Source organism: Mya arenaria, chromosome 17 (assembly GCF_026914265.1).
Source record: "Mya arenaria isolate MELC-2E11 chromosome 17, ASM2691426v1".
Classification (NCBI taxonomy): Eukaryota; Metazoa; Mollusca; class Bivalvia; order Myida; family Myidae; genus Mya; species Mya arenaria.
In genome coordinates, this window is record NC_069138.1 from 46,680,434 (window position 1) to 46,697,502 (window position 17,069).

Genomic DNA, 17,069 nt, shown 5'->3' on the forward strand with positions numbered 1-17,069 from the left:
TTTTTCCAATGAGAAGTCAATATTTCTCATGTCTTTCAGTACATTTATTTCAATAAATCAGTTTTAAGTTGTTATTGATTCGATACATATAAACAGTGGCTACTTCAATTTAATTATACATTTTTTTGCATGAATAATAATGCAATGAAACAATCAATGTATTATTAAGAGGTGTATATAATAGTTGAGACCATGCAAAAGTATTTGGCCACGTGTTATACCAACATCAGTCAATGCCCATTTCGTAAGATGAAGATCACTACAAATTAAAATGTTGTTAGTATGTACTTACACAAAATAAATCGTTATGCGACTCAGTCGCATTAAACCACTATCTTCGTAGTAAGAAAATAATTGTTTACACCTTAATTATAGATTCTACATATCTTTTTTAATTTACGGATTCTCAATTTACACATTTCTTGCAATTGTTAAATTTCAAAGTATCATCGAGTGTTCTATTAAGATAGAGAATTAGATAACGAAGCCATTATAGATGTACTTTAAACTTGAAGCCATACCAGATATATGAAGAACACTACTTGCACGTATAAATAGACTAAACGAACATGGAAATTCCCTGTTGAAAAAAGAATTATCTGGATGTATAAATAGACTTAACAGCCATGGGAACCCAGAGTGTTACTTAATTTACCTGAACGTAATTCCCAATCATTACTAAATTTACCTGGACGTATAACTAACGGTCATGGATATTTCCTGTTGATAATAAAATTATACCTGGACGTATTTTAGACTTAAGTCGTATATTTAAATGTCGATGACTCTGTGATGTAAGTTAATTGATTTCTTTCATTAAAAGGATTATATATGTTTCATACAGGAATCGTCTGGTATTAAATGCATAGTGAAATTGTGTCAAGATAATTTTGTATTACTAAGGATTAAGTACAAATACGCTTTGATAATATTTTCTTGCGATTTATAACCAATTTGTTTTTTAGTTTAAAAAGTAATCGTTCAATTAATTTGCTTGTTTCGATTCCGGACTTTTAACCTGCACTCTCACAGATTGAACGTTTTGACAAATGTTTTTATTTTTTTTCTTAGAACGAGCCATTTTTACCGAAAATCCATGGAAAACAAATATATTAGAGTGCTGAAAAAAATATATCGCAGATTTGTATACTTAAGTTCAAAAATTGATGTTTTATGTATTTTTCTTAAACCGTAAGTAACGGTTTAAGCCATAAATCATTAATTTTCGAATGGAAATATGAAAATCTGTTATCTGTTTATTTGTCAGCAATCTTATATCATCGGTTTGCAGATATTTATGCATTTTTTTTCTCTTTCCAAGACAAAAAAAAGTTGTAATAAATGTATATCTGTGGTAGTGCAGCTTTAAGAAAACGGACCTGTGTATTCTCATTTGACAAATTTTAAAATGTTTACGGACGTATCTTTTGTTTGCGTCAATATATTATCTCCCATATCGGAATGTTAGCGAGTAGGCGGACTTTAATATTTCAATAACAAGCGACTTGGATATCACTTGTGTCGCACGTTATTTACTGAGCTTTGTACTTGAAAATTTGGTTCCCATCAGTCATGTCACCAACTGCCATAGTGATTGAAATTATAATTTCATCATAATTTTGTGTTGTTGGCGAAGTAAGTATTGCTATTGATTCGATTAATACCCGTTCTTCTATAAAAGTGAAACCCAAATAGTTGGCCTAGTTTATGACAATTTGGCTATTATTTAAATTCATGTGAACCTCATCTTAACCATTTGTGTCACATTGAGCGTGTACTTACTTCCCCTTGATCTAAACAAACTTTTGCTTATAAACGGTAGGTTTGTTTATTTCCGAATAAATCTTTATTTAAATGTATGCAACCTTTTCAAAAACAAATTCTGTGTTTTGTTAAGATCAAGGATGCTGCTTTTTAATTGAGAGATAGTTTAGGTAGTAATTGTGCATAACGCTGCTTATCATGGTGTAGGGTTAGGTTTTACTTTATGACTATTTAATATATAGAATTGTTGTGTATTTTAATGAAAGTATGATTATTTGGTGTAATAAGGATTATTGTTTGAGTAACATTGTCAAGTGTTAGATAAGATTTATTTTCTTTGTGTAGTTGTATACAACTTTAGAATCTTTATTTGGCCTTCTGTATGGAAAAAGAGACATAAATCGAATGAAATATTGTTTTCCGAGGTGTGGGAATAACTTATGTGTGCCTTGGTCACGACCAGTAGGTGTTACCATACCGTTTGAAGGGTAGAAGCTATTGAATAACTTCGGTCAGCATTTAAAGCTGCACTCTCACAGATTGAACGTTTTGGCGAAAATCCATGGGAACCAGTTATATAAGACTGCTGACAAAAAATTAGATCACATATTTTTGTATTTAAGTTCACAGTTTTGTGCATTTTTCTTAAACTGTTTAAGCCATAAAACGTTAAATTTCGAACAGAAATATGAAAATCTACGATATGATTTTTTGTAAGCAATCCTTTATCATTGGTTTGCAGATATTTATGCAAAAATGTGCTCTTTCCAAGAAAACAAATTAAAAAAGTTGTAAAAATGGTATATCTGTGAGAGTACAGCTTTAAGAAAATGTTATATAAAACCCATGAACAAAAATGTCTTATAGAAAACCCCAATTTATTTCCTTGTTTCGATTTGGTATACTGCTAACGCGATACCTATTTAATACATACTTTCGAAGTCCAGTTCTATGTAATCTGCTTCATGTAGCTAAATTGCCAGTTTATATGCATGTTTTTTGTGAAAGAGCAAGAAATGTACGGTAAAAATTAGAAAACAATCCACACTGAGACAAACAAGAAAAGCAGAAACAAAGAAAGCGTTAATACAGTTTTACTTGGCGACCAAAGATCTCGAAGGTTGTAAAAATAATTACATTAAGAGGTATAAATTGTAAGTGAATAACGAATTATAAATTCATATACATTCTGACATTCTTTCGAAGTAACATTACTATTCTTTGATTCTTTTGTGGATCTTTGAGGTTGCATAAGAATCAGTTGTTCCAAATTTGTGGGACAGAAGATTAACGTGGTAATTCGACATAGGGTTTAAGTCAAATTGTAAAGATTCTTATGATGAGAAAAAAATATTTCAAAGATTTTCACCATTGTGTACTCTTTAAAATTATTGAATACACAGTTTTGCTGTTCATGTTGTTTTTGTTCGAATAAATTTTGCTTGGACAAAACTGGAGCGACGAACGTGGGTTCGCTCCCTACAACAACCAGAACATTTTTTATATTTAAATTGTATTTTTTTGTCTGCGATCTCGGTATCATAGAGTAAAATATTTAAGAATAAGTGTTACCGGGAAAATTTATTTTGGTAAAAAACGTGAGCTAGTCCCTTTAGTAATCAACTGTATTTCCTGACCTGTCGGTGAGATATTGCCTTTAAGTGTATACACTGATCATGAGAATATAATGCTAGGTGTGCGCATTCGTTTTGTTTTGCAAATAGGGTTTTTGAAATTAACTAACATATACTGATCTGAATATATATCGTTGTGCAATAAGTCAATGCGTCACAAAAATACCCGTTACTTTTTAAGACTAACATGTTTGTGTAATCTTGCTTAATTCGTACTAAAACGTCTTAGGCTCCACTAACTTCTTAATACTAGCAATCCTATCCAATTAGTTGTGTGGATCTTAAATTAGCTTTAAATATGAATAATATTAATTACCGATTGATTATTGTCGTTTTTAAACCAAACTTGATAAAAACCAACTGACATTTTCATTCCTGATCTAAAAGTTCAATAAGTATCCATATAATATATGCAAGTCGTAAATTGTAATAATAATTTGCAATATCTGCGCAAACGTGGAATAGTTTTTAGATTGCAATTAATGAAGATACAATTTGTGAGCTTGCAATATTGATTGATAGAAAATTTTATTGAGGACGAGCATTTTTGCAGATTTATAATTACTCATGAAGTTCATTTAATATGATCATTATTACACTGAACTATTAAACATTTTACACATATCATCAAAATAAAATCCGAAACGCTTGAACCGCCACAATTTGTAACTCTCGCTTCAGATTGCCTTGATTGGACTTCCCCCTTTACCAATACAGTAATACAATTTAAGATAAAACCATGGAAAACTACTGCTAAATGTCAATATTTATATAAAAAAAGTACAGAAACAATTCCAGTAGTCGAACGTTTAACATAATCCCCGTGCAATTGCACAGGGTCATCGCCAATGACACGGAACAGATAAACACACATCCACAAACCAGAGACTATGCGCTGTCCTTCATATACAAAATACTGTGATTATGTTTAGATATCTTGCTGGTGTCTGCATTCCAAGCATATAAACTATACGTGGTAGCAATGATCACGAACTGTAGCGACATACATATCCGTATCCGACTATTTGTAAACATGTATGTACTCGTACTGTGAACGACTTTAATCGCACATCGCGTGATTATATAATACTGGGTGACTCACGGTTTAACCGGCATTGTCATTTGGGCTCGGTGACCTAGTTCTTAACCCTAGATGACCCATATTCGAATTTGAGCTAGAAATCATCAAAACAACCTTTCTGACAAATATCCAGGATATTTGGGCTGAAAATGTTACCTCTAGAGTGTTAACAAGGTATTTCCATATTTGGGCTCTGTGACCTAGTTTTTGACCCCAGATGACCAATATTCGAACTTGAGCTAGAAATCATCGAAACAACCTTTCTGACAAATTTCCAGGATATTTGGGCTAAAAATGTTACCTCGAGAGTGTTAACAATGTATTTACATAGTTGGGCTCTGTGACCTAGTTCTTCGATTGTATTGAATTTAAGTACGAGAAATAAAAAGATTGTATTTAAAATCAAATAAAGGGAGATAGTAGTAGTTGTAGTAGTAGTAACAGTAGCAGAAGCAGTAGTAGTAGGGGTAGTAGTAGTAGTAGTAGTAGTAGCAGTGGCAGTAGCAGTAGTAGTAGCAGTAGTAGTAGTAGTAGTAGTAGTAGCAGTAGTAGTAGTAGTAGCAGTAGTAGTAGTAGTAGTAGTAGCAGTAGTAGTAGTAGTAGTAGCAGTAGTAGTAGTAGTAGTAGTAGTAGTAGCAGTAGTAGTATTAGTAGTAGTAGTAGGGGTAGTAGCAGTGGCAGTAGCAGTAGTAGTAGTAGTAGTAGTAGTAGTAGTAGTAGTAGTAGTAGTAGCAGTAGCAGTGGCAGTAGTAGTAGTAGTAGTAGTAGTAGTAGTAGTAGTAGTAGTAGTAGTAGTAGTAGTAGTAGTAGTAGTAGTAGTAGTAGCAGTAGTAGCAGTGGCAGTAGCAGTAAAAGTAGTAGTAGTAGTAGTAGTAGTAGTAGTAGTAGTAGTAGTAGTAGTAGTAGTAGTAGTAGTAGTAGTAGTAGCGGTAGCGGTAGCGGCAGCGGCAGCGGCAGCGGTAGCATAGCGGCAGTGGCAGTAGCAGTAGCAGTAGCAGTGGCAGTGGCAGTAGCAGTAGCAGTAGTAGTAGTAGTAGTAGTAGTAGTAGTAGTAGTAGGGGTAGTAGTAGTAGTAGTAGTAGGGGTAGTAGTAGTAGTAGTAGTAGTAGTAGTAGTACCAGTGGCAGTAGCAGTAGTAGTAGTAGTAGTAGTAGTAGTAGTAGTAGTAGTAGTAGTAGTAGTAGTAGTAGTAGTAGTAGCAGTGGCAGTAGTAGTAGTAGTAGTAGTAGTAGTAGTAGTAGTAGTAGTAGCAGTAGCAGTGGCAGTAGCAGTAGTAGTAGTAGTAGTAGTAGCAGTGGCAGTAGCAGTAGTAGTAGTAGTAGTAGTAGTAGAAGTAGTAGGGGTAGTAGTAGTAGTAGTAGTAGTAGTAGTAGTAGTAGTAGTAGTAGGGGTAGTAGTAGTAGTAGTAGTAGTAGTAGTAGTAGTAGTAGTAGTAGTAGTAGTAGTAGTAGTAGTAGTAGTAGTAGTAGTAGTAGTAGTAGTAGTAGGGCAAGTAGTAGTAGTAGTAGTAGTAGTAGTAGTAGTAGTAGTAGTAGTAGTAGTAGTAGTAGTAGGGGTAGTAGTAGTAGTAGTAGTAGTAGTAGTAGTAGTAGTAGTAGCAGTAGTAGTAGTAGTAGTAGTAGTAGTAGTAGGGCAAGTAGTAGTAGTAGTAGTAGTAGTAGTAGTAGTAGTAGTAGTAGTAGTAGTAGTAGTAGTAGTAGCGGCAGCGGCAGCGGCAGCGGCAGCGGTAGTAGTAGTGGTGGTAGTGGTGGTAGTGGTGGTAGTGGTAGTAGTGGTAGTAGAAGTAGTAGTAGTAGTAGTAGTAGTAGTAGTAGTAGTAGTAGGGGTAGTAGTAGTAGTAGTAGTAGTAGTAGTAGTAGTAGTAGTAGTAGTAGTAGTAGTAGTAGTAGCAGTAGTAGCAGCAGTAGTAGCAGTAGTAGTAGTAGTTGTAGTAGTAGCAGTAGTAGTAGTAGTAGTAGTAGTAGTAGTAGTAGTAGCAGTAGCAGTAGCAGTAGCAGTAGCAGTAGTAGTAGTAGTAGTAGTACCAGTGGCAGTAGCAGTAGTAGTAGGGGTAGTATTAGTAGTAGCAGTAGCAGTAGTAGTAGTAGTAGTAGTAGTAGTAGTAGTAGTAGTAGTAGTAGTAGTAGTAGTAGTAGTAGTAGTAGTAGTAGTAGTAGTAGCAGTGGCAGTAGCAGTAGTAGTAGTAGTAGTAGTAGTAGTAGTAGCAGTAGCAGTAGCAGTAGCAGAAGCAGTAGCAGTAGCAGTAGCAGTAGCAGTAGCAGTAGTAGTAGTAGTAGTAGAAGTAGTAGTAGTAGCAGTAGTAGTAGAAGTAGCAGTAGCAGTAGTAGTAGGGGTAGTAGTAGTATTGTCTGCCATCTGTTATTTGCTAAACAATATTTATATACTTCACTGCAGACTGTTGGGCACCGAGTAACCCTGCCAGACGATGTCTGACGGTCCCAAGCCCGCTAAAAGGAGAGGGTGTTAAAGACAAATGTAAGAACAAACAATGCGAATCGCTAATGCACTGATATTCGTGATATTTTATTTGCTATTCTACTTTAGTTAAAGATATTTCTAATTTTAGTACTCATGAATGTGTACAAAGGATCAAAACTAAATGCAGACAATAGGAACCTGTTCTATTCACACTATAAATAATGTTAACCTGACCTAAAAAAAAACTTTGCTTTCATAATTATGTTTCAGGAAGCAAACAGCGGTCCGTATATTTTTTTTAAAAGATGGTATTTGACTGCACGTTTGATCAGAGAAGATTGAGATGGGTTACTGTTGGATTGCTGATTTTAACTTTTTGCCAGACAATCATTTTCATCGGTCTGAGTTCGGGATTGCGTTTTAAACGGACATCTTCAACACCCGAGCCCAGCAGGCAGTGTTTGGCATGTGATGATCTCAAACCAGCCCTTTATAATTTTGTACACAACGAAAAGGAAATAAATTCTCTGCGGCAAAGTCATAACTATTCACTATGTTGCGGCACCTTCGACAATGTTATGAAGCTACGAATTGAAAGGGTACGTTTAAGAAGAAAAGTTATTTAATGTAGTATATAAATATATATCATGAAAGTGTTCCTTCTGTCAAGTTTAACTTTTGTTCGTGCATAGCTTGATGACGGCTTTGTACTTTATTTCAGGAATTATCATTGCAGTACTACGACACCAGCAACTCTGATCCAAGTAAACAATTTTCTCTTTGTTATACAATGGTAAAATTTGATATCAAGTTTTTCGTAGAAGCCTTGGAACTGAACAAAACTCAATTTCATTAACATAAATACAACATTAATTGTCATTTAATACAATTGCCATCATAAAAATCACGGAAAAACGAAACTATGACAAGTCAGTTAAATTCAAGGTCAATGACAAGAACGGGTCTAGTGTCATCATAGAAAGTCGAATGATTTTGATTTAGAAATGGCAACAACAATATGTAACGTAAGGTTTTGCATCTTTAAAAGTTGTGAGTGTTTAACTAGTAGATTGGAATGAGTATGTTTAACATGCAATAAACGATAAAAGGATAATATTATACACAGGATCATTACTTTAAGCTACACCTCAACCAGGACCGATAGAGAAATTCAGAGTAAGAGTATTATAAGTACAATGAATCCGTTAACATTTTATGATATGCACAGTAGCAAGAATTCAGAAAACGAGTGGTGATAATTTGTTTAATGAGTAGTGTGCTACTTCACTGGTTATAATGTCAAAATTTTATTCGAATATTATATAAGCAATTTGCAGCTCGATAGTTTTGAAGGCCAATATGCTCTTTACAAAACTGTCATGATCAATACCTTATTGAACTAGCGAGCAGTTAACTATAAATGCGATACATTGCTGTTGCCTTTGAGTGTGAAATTCTAAGTCAAAATAGTTTTACCCTTAAGCAGTAAAACTAGTTGCATATCTGTCCATTGTAATCTATTCCTTTAGTTTGTTCGAACTCAATTATATCGAATAATGCATGTTGTTCCAATGCTGATTCTGTTTTACTACAGGTATAATTGGAGAATTATTTATCGAAGATTGTGAACTTGAAAGCGATATGAAAACGCCGAAAGCTAAACTGGTCGGGGTAGTGGATAGCGTTCCAAGTGCTATTACTAAAGGTAACCATAATATATCTGTTATATTAGACGTTTAAAAATTAAAATATAATTCGAAGGAAAATCATTCAATTTTTTATTCATCGTGATTTTAATATTCATTTACTCTGAGTACGTATTTACAACCAGTATATTAATAACTACCTTTATACAAAAATACATATATTTGACCAATCCTTTGTATAACTTTCGGTCAAGTTAAGATCTCATTATAAACAACGGTTATTGTTTCTTGTGCATAGGCCATTCAAAGATCCGATGGAACAAAAACAACCGCACATTCACTGAAAACAATTGCATTCATCTGGAACTCGAAGGGGAAATCTTCATACGAAAGCCAGGCTATTACATAGTATCGTCAACGCTCCATGTTAACACCTCGGGAACATACAACACAACAAGAAGTTTTAGTCACCACATTAATCTACTGTCCCACATGCTTGGAACGACCGGTTCCCTAATGCAACGCCAACGATCCATGAAAGAATCAGGGGACGGTGTCTTTACAAGCTTAATGTCTGCAGTTTTCAAGCTTCAAAAGTATGATAGGATTTCTGTATCTGTGAGCCATCCAGAATATATAGCTCGTAGCTTTTCAGCTGACAATTTTCTGGCATACTTCACTTACAATTTGAACTAAGGCTTTGTTATTTGATTTTTACGATACCTTTGATTGCAGTTGATTAATCATTTTGCATCCTATATGACTTATTTTTAACAAGCATTTCCGCTGTCCGCAGTCCATTTTTGTTTTATCAATGATACCACTCTTAATATTAGTAATTTATAAGTATGTTTAGGTGTAAGCCTAATTGATTACAAACATTTCTAGTGTCTTAACAATACCATAAAATCACAACAGTGTAGTAAATCAATTGATGCTTGTACAATGATTAATTTTAGTTTCTTCCTTAAACTTTCTTGCTGGCTTAATTAATGTTTAGGAACTTTAATAATGATAATGCATAATTAGACTCAATAGCGTGTATCATCACCTTAGGACAATAACTTAATAAATACATATAGAAAAAAGACACAGATACTACGTTGTCATCTAAAGTACAAACCGTTACATATTAAAATATATAGAGTTGTTCTCATGAATGAAGGGTCGTTGTATTCACAGTATGTTTTGAAAAATGAATAACACCTTTTATAATTTCATTGCATGGTAACTTCTGACATTAGACTGTTTTATTTTCAATTACCAATCGTTACATACAATCTGAGTCATGATATGATCAAAAGCTAGATGTTATAATAGGAAACTGATATCAAAGACCACATACAATGCTCACAGTTGGTTTTACTCGATAATTCTTTGTTGACCGATTTTACTGACAAACATAATCATGGTCTTAGATAAAATACGGCACAAGCTTCGTAACAAAATTACGATGCTTAGATATATGTGACTATGCTACTATTTTATTATTAAGTGAAAATATTTACAAAATATCAGAAGAAAATTGGTTGACAGGTAAAACTTCATAACATATAACATACTGTTGTAAAAATAATTTTCACAAAACATCATTGCACAATATTCCATGATTTTCTGTAAAAAATCATATTTTGTTATTGGAAACATTTTCTTAAATAAATACTAAATGCATAACTACAAGCCAGGAATCTCCTCGCTTGAAATTTATCATGCCTGTTTATAGTGTATATCGTTTTATTTTATTATGACGACATTTTATATGATTTTGCCATATTTGGTTGCCTTTTGTCATAGTTGATGTTAAATTTATATTAAGTCTTGAGTTTTACCATTTAGGAGAAATAATTGCATAAGTTAGTGTATTTGACACAGCATTTCATTTCATTTCATTGGTTAAGGACATATCTTTTGAATACATATTAAAAACGCTAATGCAAGGTTAAAATATATATCTGGAAGAAAGTTTACCTTACAAAACACACCAAGAAACTCCTTGTCATGGCCTTAATTCAATGCCATTTTGATTTTGCCTGTTCTATGTGGTATCTTGGTCTGATCAAGTTACTTAAAACCAAGCTCCAAACCACACAAAATAAATTAATGAGGTTTGTTTTGGATCTAGATGCAATGTCTCACATTGGCCCACATTTTAAATCACTCAACTGGTTACCTGTTCACAAACGTGAAGACCAGAGGCATCTCTTTAAAATGAAAAATTGCATGGACTACATGGGAGACAATTGTATCTCACAAGATACTGTACACACACATAGGACAAGGTTATGTAAGAAAGGGGCTTATGTTGCTCCAGACGTCACAGGTTTTGGGTTAAAGTCCTTCTTCTTTTCTAGAATTTCCTTATGGAACAAATTGCCATCTAGTATAGAACAGACTAAAAAAAATACCTGTTTTTAAATTGCTAGTAAAGAATATTTTTTTTAGATAATTTGGTAAATTTTTTATGGTATTAAAAAGGCTGGAGATTTAATTTAGTTTTTTTTCATTTATCTATTCAATGTTTTTAAGTATAGGAACTGTTTTAACTTAACCTCGCATTTTATTAGTACTACATACTGTCATATTCATACTATAATGTGATAATTAATATAGAACTTTCTCAACTTATAACTTATTATGTAAAGTGACGATACAACTACGGCAATATTTATTTTAATGCATCAAGACTTACTTTTAATATACTTGTGCAATTTCGATTACAGCTATTTTATTATTTAAATATACAATGCTTTCCCATGCCATGCCACCAAAACAAAGGACCACAATGGAAATAAGAGGTTTCTCTTTTTTGTGTCATCCTTAGTTCGGTGTGCCTGCCATGGCTATTTATAATATCATGTATGTATAATGTTATTTAGTATACATGTTGTTTATTTTAAATGTCCATGATTTGATGATATAATAAATGATTTTTTACAAAACGTTAATGACTTTATGTTGCCATTGTTTTGTAAGCATTTTAATGTAATTCTTGACTCAGGTATATTTCCGGATATATGGAGTTAAAAAGTCTTATTATTTAAATTTTAATGACACAAAAATATATATTATCAATCAAGCTAGAAAGGCTATGATTTCTGTTGTTAACTAAGCTCGTAAATTATTACTGCCTATTGATATACAGCTGAGTCTTTTTGACTCAATTCTATTGTATTATCCTATTCTTATGTATGGATCAAAAGGGTGGGGAATTGAAAACCTGGAGTTCATTGACCGCTTCAAGTTAAAGTTTTGTAAACTTATCCTCTACCTAAAGCAGTCTACACCAAACTGTATGGTTGATGGGGAACTTGGAATTTTACCAATTTCTGTACGTATTGAAAGTCAATTTTTTTTCTTATTGGTGTAATGTTGTTATGTCTTAACATTCGAAAATCTCAAATATTTTGTATAGAACTTTGGTAAATATGTATGCTGACAATGTTTCGAATTTTAGCTGGCATCATTTTGTACAAACCACTTTAAATAGCCTTTGATTGTCAAGCTTTTGGTTATATCAACATGTTAATTCTCCAGTTGCTTTCAAACACCTGGTTAAACATCGACTTAGTGACCAGTTTATCAAAAACTGATTTAGCACAATAGATCAATCAAGTAAATGTCTAAATTATTGCATCTTTGAAAAAGAAATTTCCATTATTTTCATGTATTATCCTCTAACCTTGCTAATATATTGTGTAAATTTCGAACTGTTAATCATAAACTGCCTATTGAAAAAGGAAGATTTTTGAATATAGAAAGAAATAGTGCAGAACATGCAATTTATGCAATGTTAACCACGATGTAATAGCTGATGAATTTCACTATATCTTTAAATGTTCATTTTTTTCTATTCAGATAGAAAACAAATATATTGACGCTTATTATTACAATTATCCTAACACTTTAAAATTTGATCAGCTTACGAATAGTACAAATAAATTACCTTTGTTAAGATTATCTTTATTCTATATAATTATTATTATGTATTATTATTTTATGCTAGTGTTCCTTGTTCACATGATATATTTTTTATAATTATAATAATATGTTTCATTCTGCATCTTTGAACTTTTTAAAATAAAAATCTTGTATATTGTACCCAACCCATTATCGTTATCATTATTATTTTGTTTTAAACATGTTTTAATGTTCATGTTGTTTATTGCATTGTTTTGTCAACTGATGGGTGCACCCATAGCGCCACTGCTTGACAATAATAACAATAAACTTTCTCCTGATATCGTTCCAATTTATTAGTGACTGTCTGTCATGTGTGTACATTATTACGAACATATTGTACTGCTGTATGATGACGATGCCCATTAAATGGGATTATGTATGGTCATACTTTATTTGTAATTACTATTTTTTACTATTTTTTTTTAAATAACACATTGCTGATATGTTTCCTTGAAATGCTTTAGAAATAAGATATAATATATTTTTACACATTTATGCATATCTCCTTTTAGGTGGAAATAAAGATTATGATTTGATTTTATTTGAGATGCTCAGAATGATGATTGACTAATAAAACTTTCCAAAAATGCAACCACAATTATCTCCCTTGTGTCGCATGCTGATGTGCTTGATGTGCACCTCACTGTCCAATAATTTTTACAGCGTTCTTGTAAATGCGATTCATTGACTAAAAAACTTATTGTGTATAGATTGTATTTTTGCTCAACCATATTTAACACAAGGATTAAAATTTGGGATTAGATAATGTCAAAATATAACACTAGAACATTTATTGGATTGTGGATGAAAAGCCCGGCCAATCATTGCGTTGAATTGTTAAAACTTGCAGCAAATTTTCCTTGTGATGTTTAAGATTATATGCATCATGTGCAAGAAAAATATTGTTAGAAATTAGAAAGCCATTATGCTGCGTTTGCATACCTAGTTACTTCGTTTTCGGGCTAGATTTGAACTAATGTGTGGATAACATTACTTTTTGAAATGTTTATCATAATTATATAATTAACATGTTAAATGTTTGATTTATAACTTAAGCGTGATGCGAAGTTGGATTCAAGAATTTCGCTATCGGTGTAGCCTTCCCCTTAATATTTGCATCTGAACTAGATTCTGTGTGTCACTGCTAGTGTGTGTATATATGTGTGTATATACGTATCAATGTATCGTTCTTTGTTTTTCAAATGTGATGTTTTTTGCTCTTGGTGTGTTGGAGTAAAAATCTATCTTCCTACCGTTATTTTGGGCACTCAAGTAAAAAAAGTGAAATTCAGATTTTACCCGATTCATATTACATTATGCACATTCCATTCACGGTTGTGTTAGTATACTTGCCCGTCTCGATTCCAAGTCTATTGGTAAAAGTTCTAACTCGTGCAAGGAGCATATGGATATATACTATTTTCATGGACAGTTTCTAAGTATTTCTTTCTCTGATAAGAGCATGTTTAAATAATACGTACGTCTTCAATCTAGGTAAAGTATTGATATCTGCGTACCAGCTTTGGCATTTTGTATATCTATTTGATTTAATTTGATTTCCTATAAATTAACAGTAGTACTTTTCCAAGTTCCCCGTAAAATACAGTTAAGTTTGTTGATTTTTTACTCCAAGTATATGGCAAACAAATGAATCATTTCTATGTCTGTGGCTGGATTCCTATCCCAGATTTCCGAGCAGTAATTAAGAACTGAGCCCACTTACACATCAAACTGTTTAATTTTCTGATGAACGAAGTGTTCAGTATTATTACATATTTAATATAATTTATTCAATGAGAAGGATGCATGTTGGGCAATAATTTTTTGAGACCTATTAAAGCTGTCATTCCTGACCGCGCCGGGCCGGGCGATACGCCTTATCGAGTTTGAATTCCCGAGGTATATCATGACGCTGTTGATGACATCATGTACGGTCTTAGTGCAGTCTTCTTTTTGACCGGAAGCTGCCTCTGGAACGCCATAGAATACCAGGCTGTCGCGCATGGATATAATTTCAATGTCTTCAAAGTTTTCTTCAGTTTTTTTTTCTTTTTGAGTTAGTCAGAGTTTACACTTTTTTTCGAGTGAGGAGCAACTTTGATGTAGTGTTTTTAGTTCTTTTTCACTTTCTTCACATTTTATGGAGATGAACTGTGAAAACGTTTCCGTTTCCGTTGATTTTATGTCTTTAATTTCCGGCAAGATTTCAGTCGCCCACTGTGACTGGTATCAGGCAACGTATGATACGTTTTTGTGTGTTCTTTTTCTATCAGAATTCTAATACCCTTTGTTAATAAGCTTTTAATTTTACGGAGACGGCCGAGTTTATGATGACGAAAACTACTGAACGCAGTTTCATCGCGCTGTTATGAATGTTTTGTGTCCGATATTCATGCGCTCAATATGTTTTATGAACCAAAAATACTGGTTCCATCACATTTACGTTTTTTTTTTCAGGCTCATAGCGGTTGCACTTTTGACAGAAAGTAGTACTTATTAGTATACACGCATCCTTGTAGCCTTAATAGGAGTCTGTCGAGCTTCGCTCTGTGTAGAGCCCGTAATAATTAAACAATTAAAACCTGAAAACTTAGGAATACCACCTGCATTGGGATAAAAACAAGCACGTTTATCAATAATACATCAGATATCAAGAAAGTTGCATGAAATATAACACACCACTCAAAATATATAAATAAAAATGATACCAAAAAAAACAACAGATAATGTTCATGTCTATTTTAAAATTACAGTGAAATTGTTATAAAACCCTAAAGTAATATTAATTAACCCTTTAATTCTGGAAATTCTTTGAGACCTACTTTTTTGTTCGTGTTGTTTATCGTAATTTCAGCGGTATAAATATTATGTTAAATTAATTACCTTTCACTGTCGGAGATGTCAGTAGAAATATAAACTATTTAAATCTTGGTCGTAGGGAAGGCCGATATTAAGTCGTAAATGAGTTCTTGTATTATGGAAAAGACACATTTTACAGCCTTTTGCATTATTGTTCAACAAACTTTGAAAATTAGGCCATTTTCCTGAATTATGGAGTGATGGATATTAAATACCAATTTATAAAAAGGGTAGATTAACACTTGTCAGAAATTTAAAAGGAATTATGTTGTTACGTGAAATTAGGGAAAGTTAACAAGATCTTTAAATGAACGTTTGGCAATGTGGGCTGAAACTAATTACATATACGTGGAAGCTCAATCAAATATTCGTTTTAAAAATGGGAATTACTGACAATATAATGCACAATTTAATTGTAACCACGCCGGGTCCGGGGAAAAGTGGGGACTTTGATATTCGGTCCAGCAAATCCCGGGTAAAATCCCTGACCTGTGGGGACGAACAAAAAAAAACGCCAAATGCCCCCACAGCCCATGGACCCTAGGTAAGGCCAATTCCCCGCTATAATTTGCGAGAAGAAAAAGGCACAACATTCACCCGGCACGTCGAGGCCACCAATCCCCGGTATACCTCGGACTTGGGGGGGGGGGGAGGGGCGTGATACAATTGACTGGTGCAATATTGTTTTTTTGTTCTTGTTTTTCAAAACTCGTTTTATTTACTAATTCAGGTTACAATGTATGCAACAACATGTATAGGATATATATAAAACGCATGTTAAATTAAATTATTGGTAATCGGGTACAGGAATTCGATATAACTGATTAATAGTACGAAAAACAATAATTATCTATACATGTACATGTATAAAAGCTTAGCTGGGCCACTGTTGTTTTATCCCGTCTACAAAATGGGGCATTATCACACCGTGTCAACTACCTTATTTAGACCGCGGTATAAAACACCAGGGGCTCTGTCTGGCTATATATTTTTTCGTGAAAACATACAAGTACAATGTTATACAGAGTGATAGTAGTATGAGATTTGCATGTCACACAAGTAAAGGTAATCATATATTAGGTAATATCAATTATACTACAGAAATATTCAATTTATACATATCATAACGACACTGTGATTCAATATGGAGACAAATACGTTTCAAGGTTAAGCTATCAATTAATATTTAGTGTTATGGATATATACTTGTATTGGCAAGACATTGCCGGGGGAGGTTGGGAGTGTTCTTGTTCATTATGGATTAGATATATACAATACTAGAAATTTGGGTTAAGAATGAGTTTTACATAGCGGATAAGGTTACAGTTATAAATGATAAACGGCGGATGAGTAAACAAAGCGTACCACCAGTGTAGATGGTATGTGTTCCTCGTTTTCTGCACGAGTTTAGTGCAATGCATGAATGGGAATATTTTAGTGAATGAACGAATAATTTGGTTGTAAATTTGGCCATCGGCGACTGAGAAAAATTGTTTTACATAGATCGACAAATATAAGACAGACACTTACTCAAATCAGTATAAAGAATATATAAATTGCTTTCATGTTCGACCGAATTAGAACAAACATGTGTTTGCGTGCGTGCGTGAATATATACTGACAGTATGCGTGCGTGAACGCGTGAATGCGTGAATGTGTACGTGTGTGTGTGTGTGCGTGCGTGCGTGCGTGCGTGCGTGTGTGATT

At 33.3% G+C, this 17,069-nt stretch overlaps 1 protein-coding gene across 1 annotated transcript; it reads left to right on the top strand.

The window, feature by feature from the left end:
- Positions 1 to 637: 637 nt before the first annotated feature.
- On the top strand, positions 638 to 13,611 carry LOC128224680 (uncharacterized). Its single transcript, XM_052934648.1, has 6 exons — positions 638 to 794; positions 6,874 to 6,954; positions 7,168 to 7,496; positions 7,619 to 7,661; positions 8,492 to 8,602; positions 8,842 to 13,611. Exons 3-6 carry the CDS (start codon positions 7,203 to 7,205, stop codon positions 9,237 to 9,239), a joined length of 846 nt encoding a protein of 281 aa, XP_052790608.1. The 5' UTR covers positions 638 to 794; positions 6,874 to 6,954; positions 7,168 to 7,202; the 3' UTR covers positions 9,240 to 13,611.
- Positions 13,612 to 17,069: the final 3,458 nt, after the last annotated feature.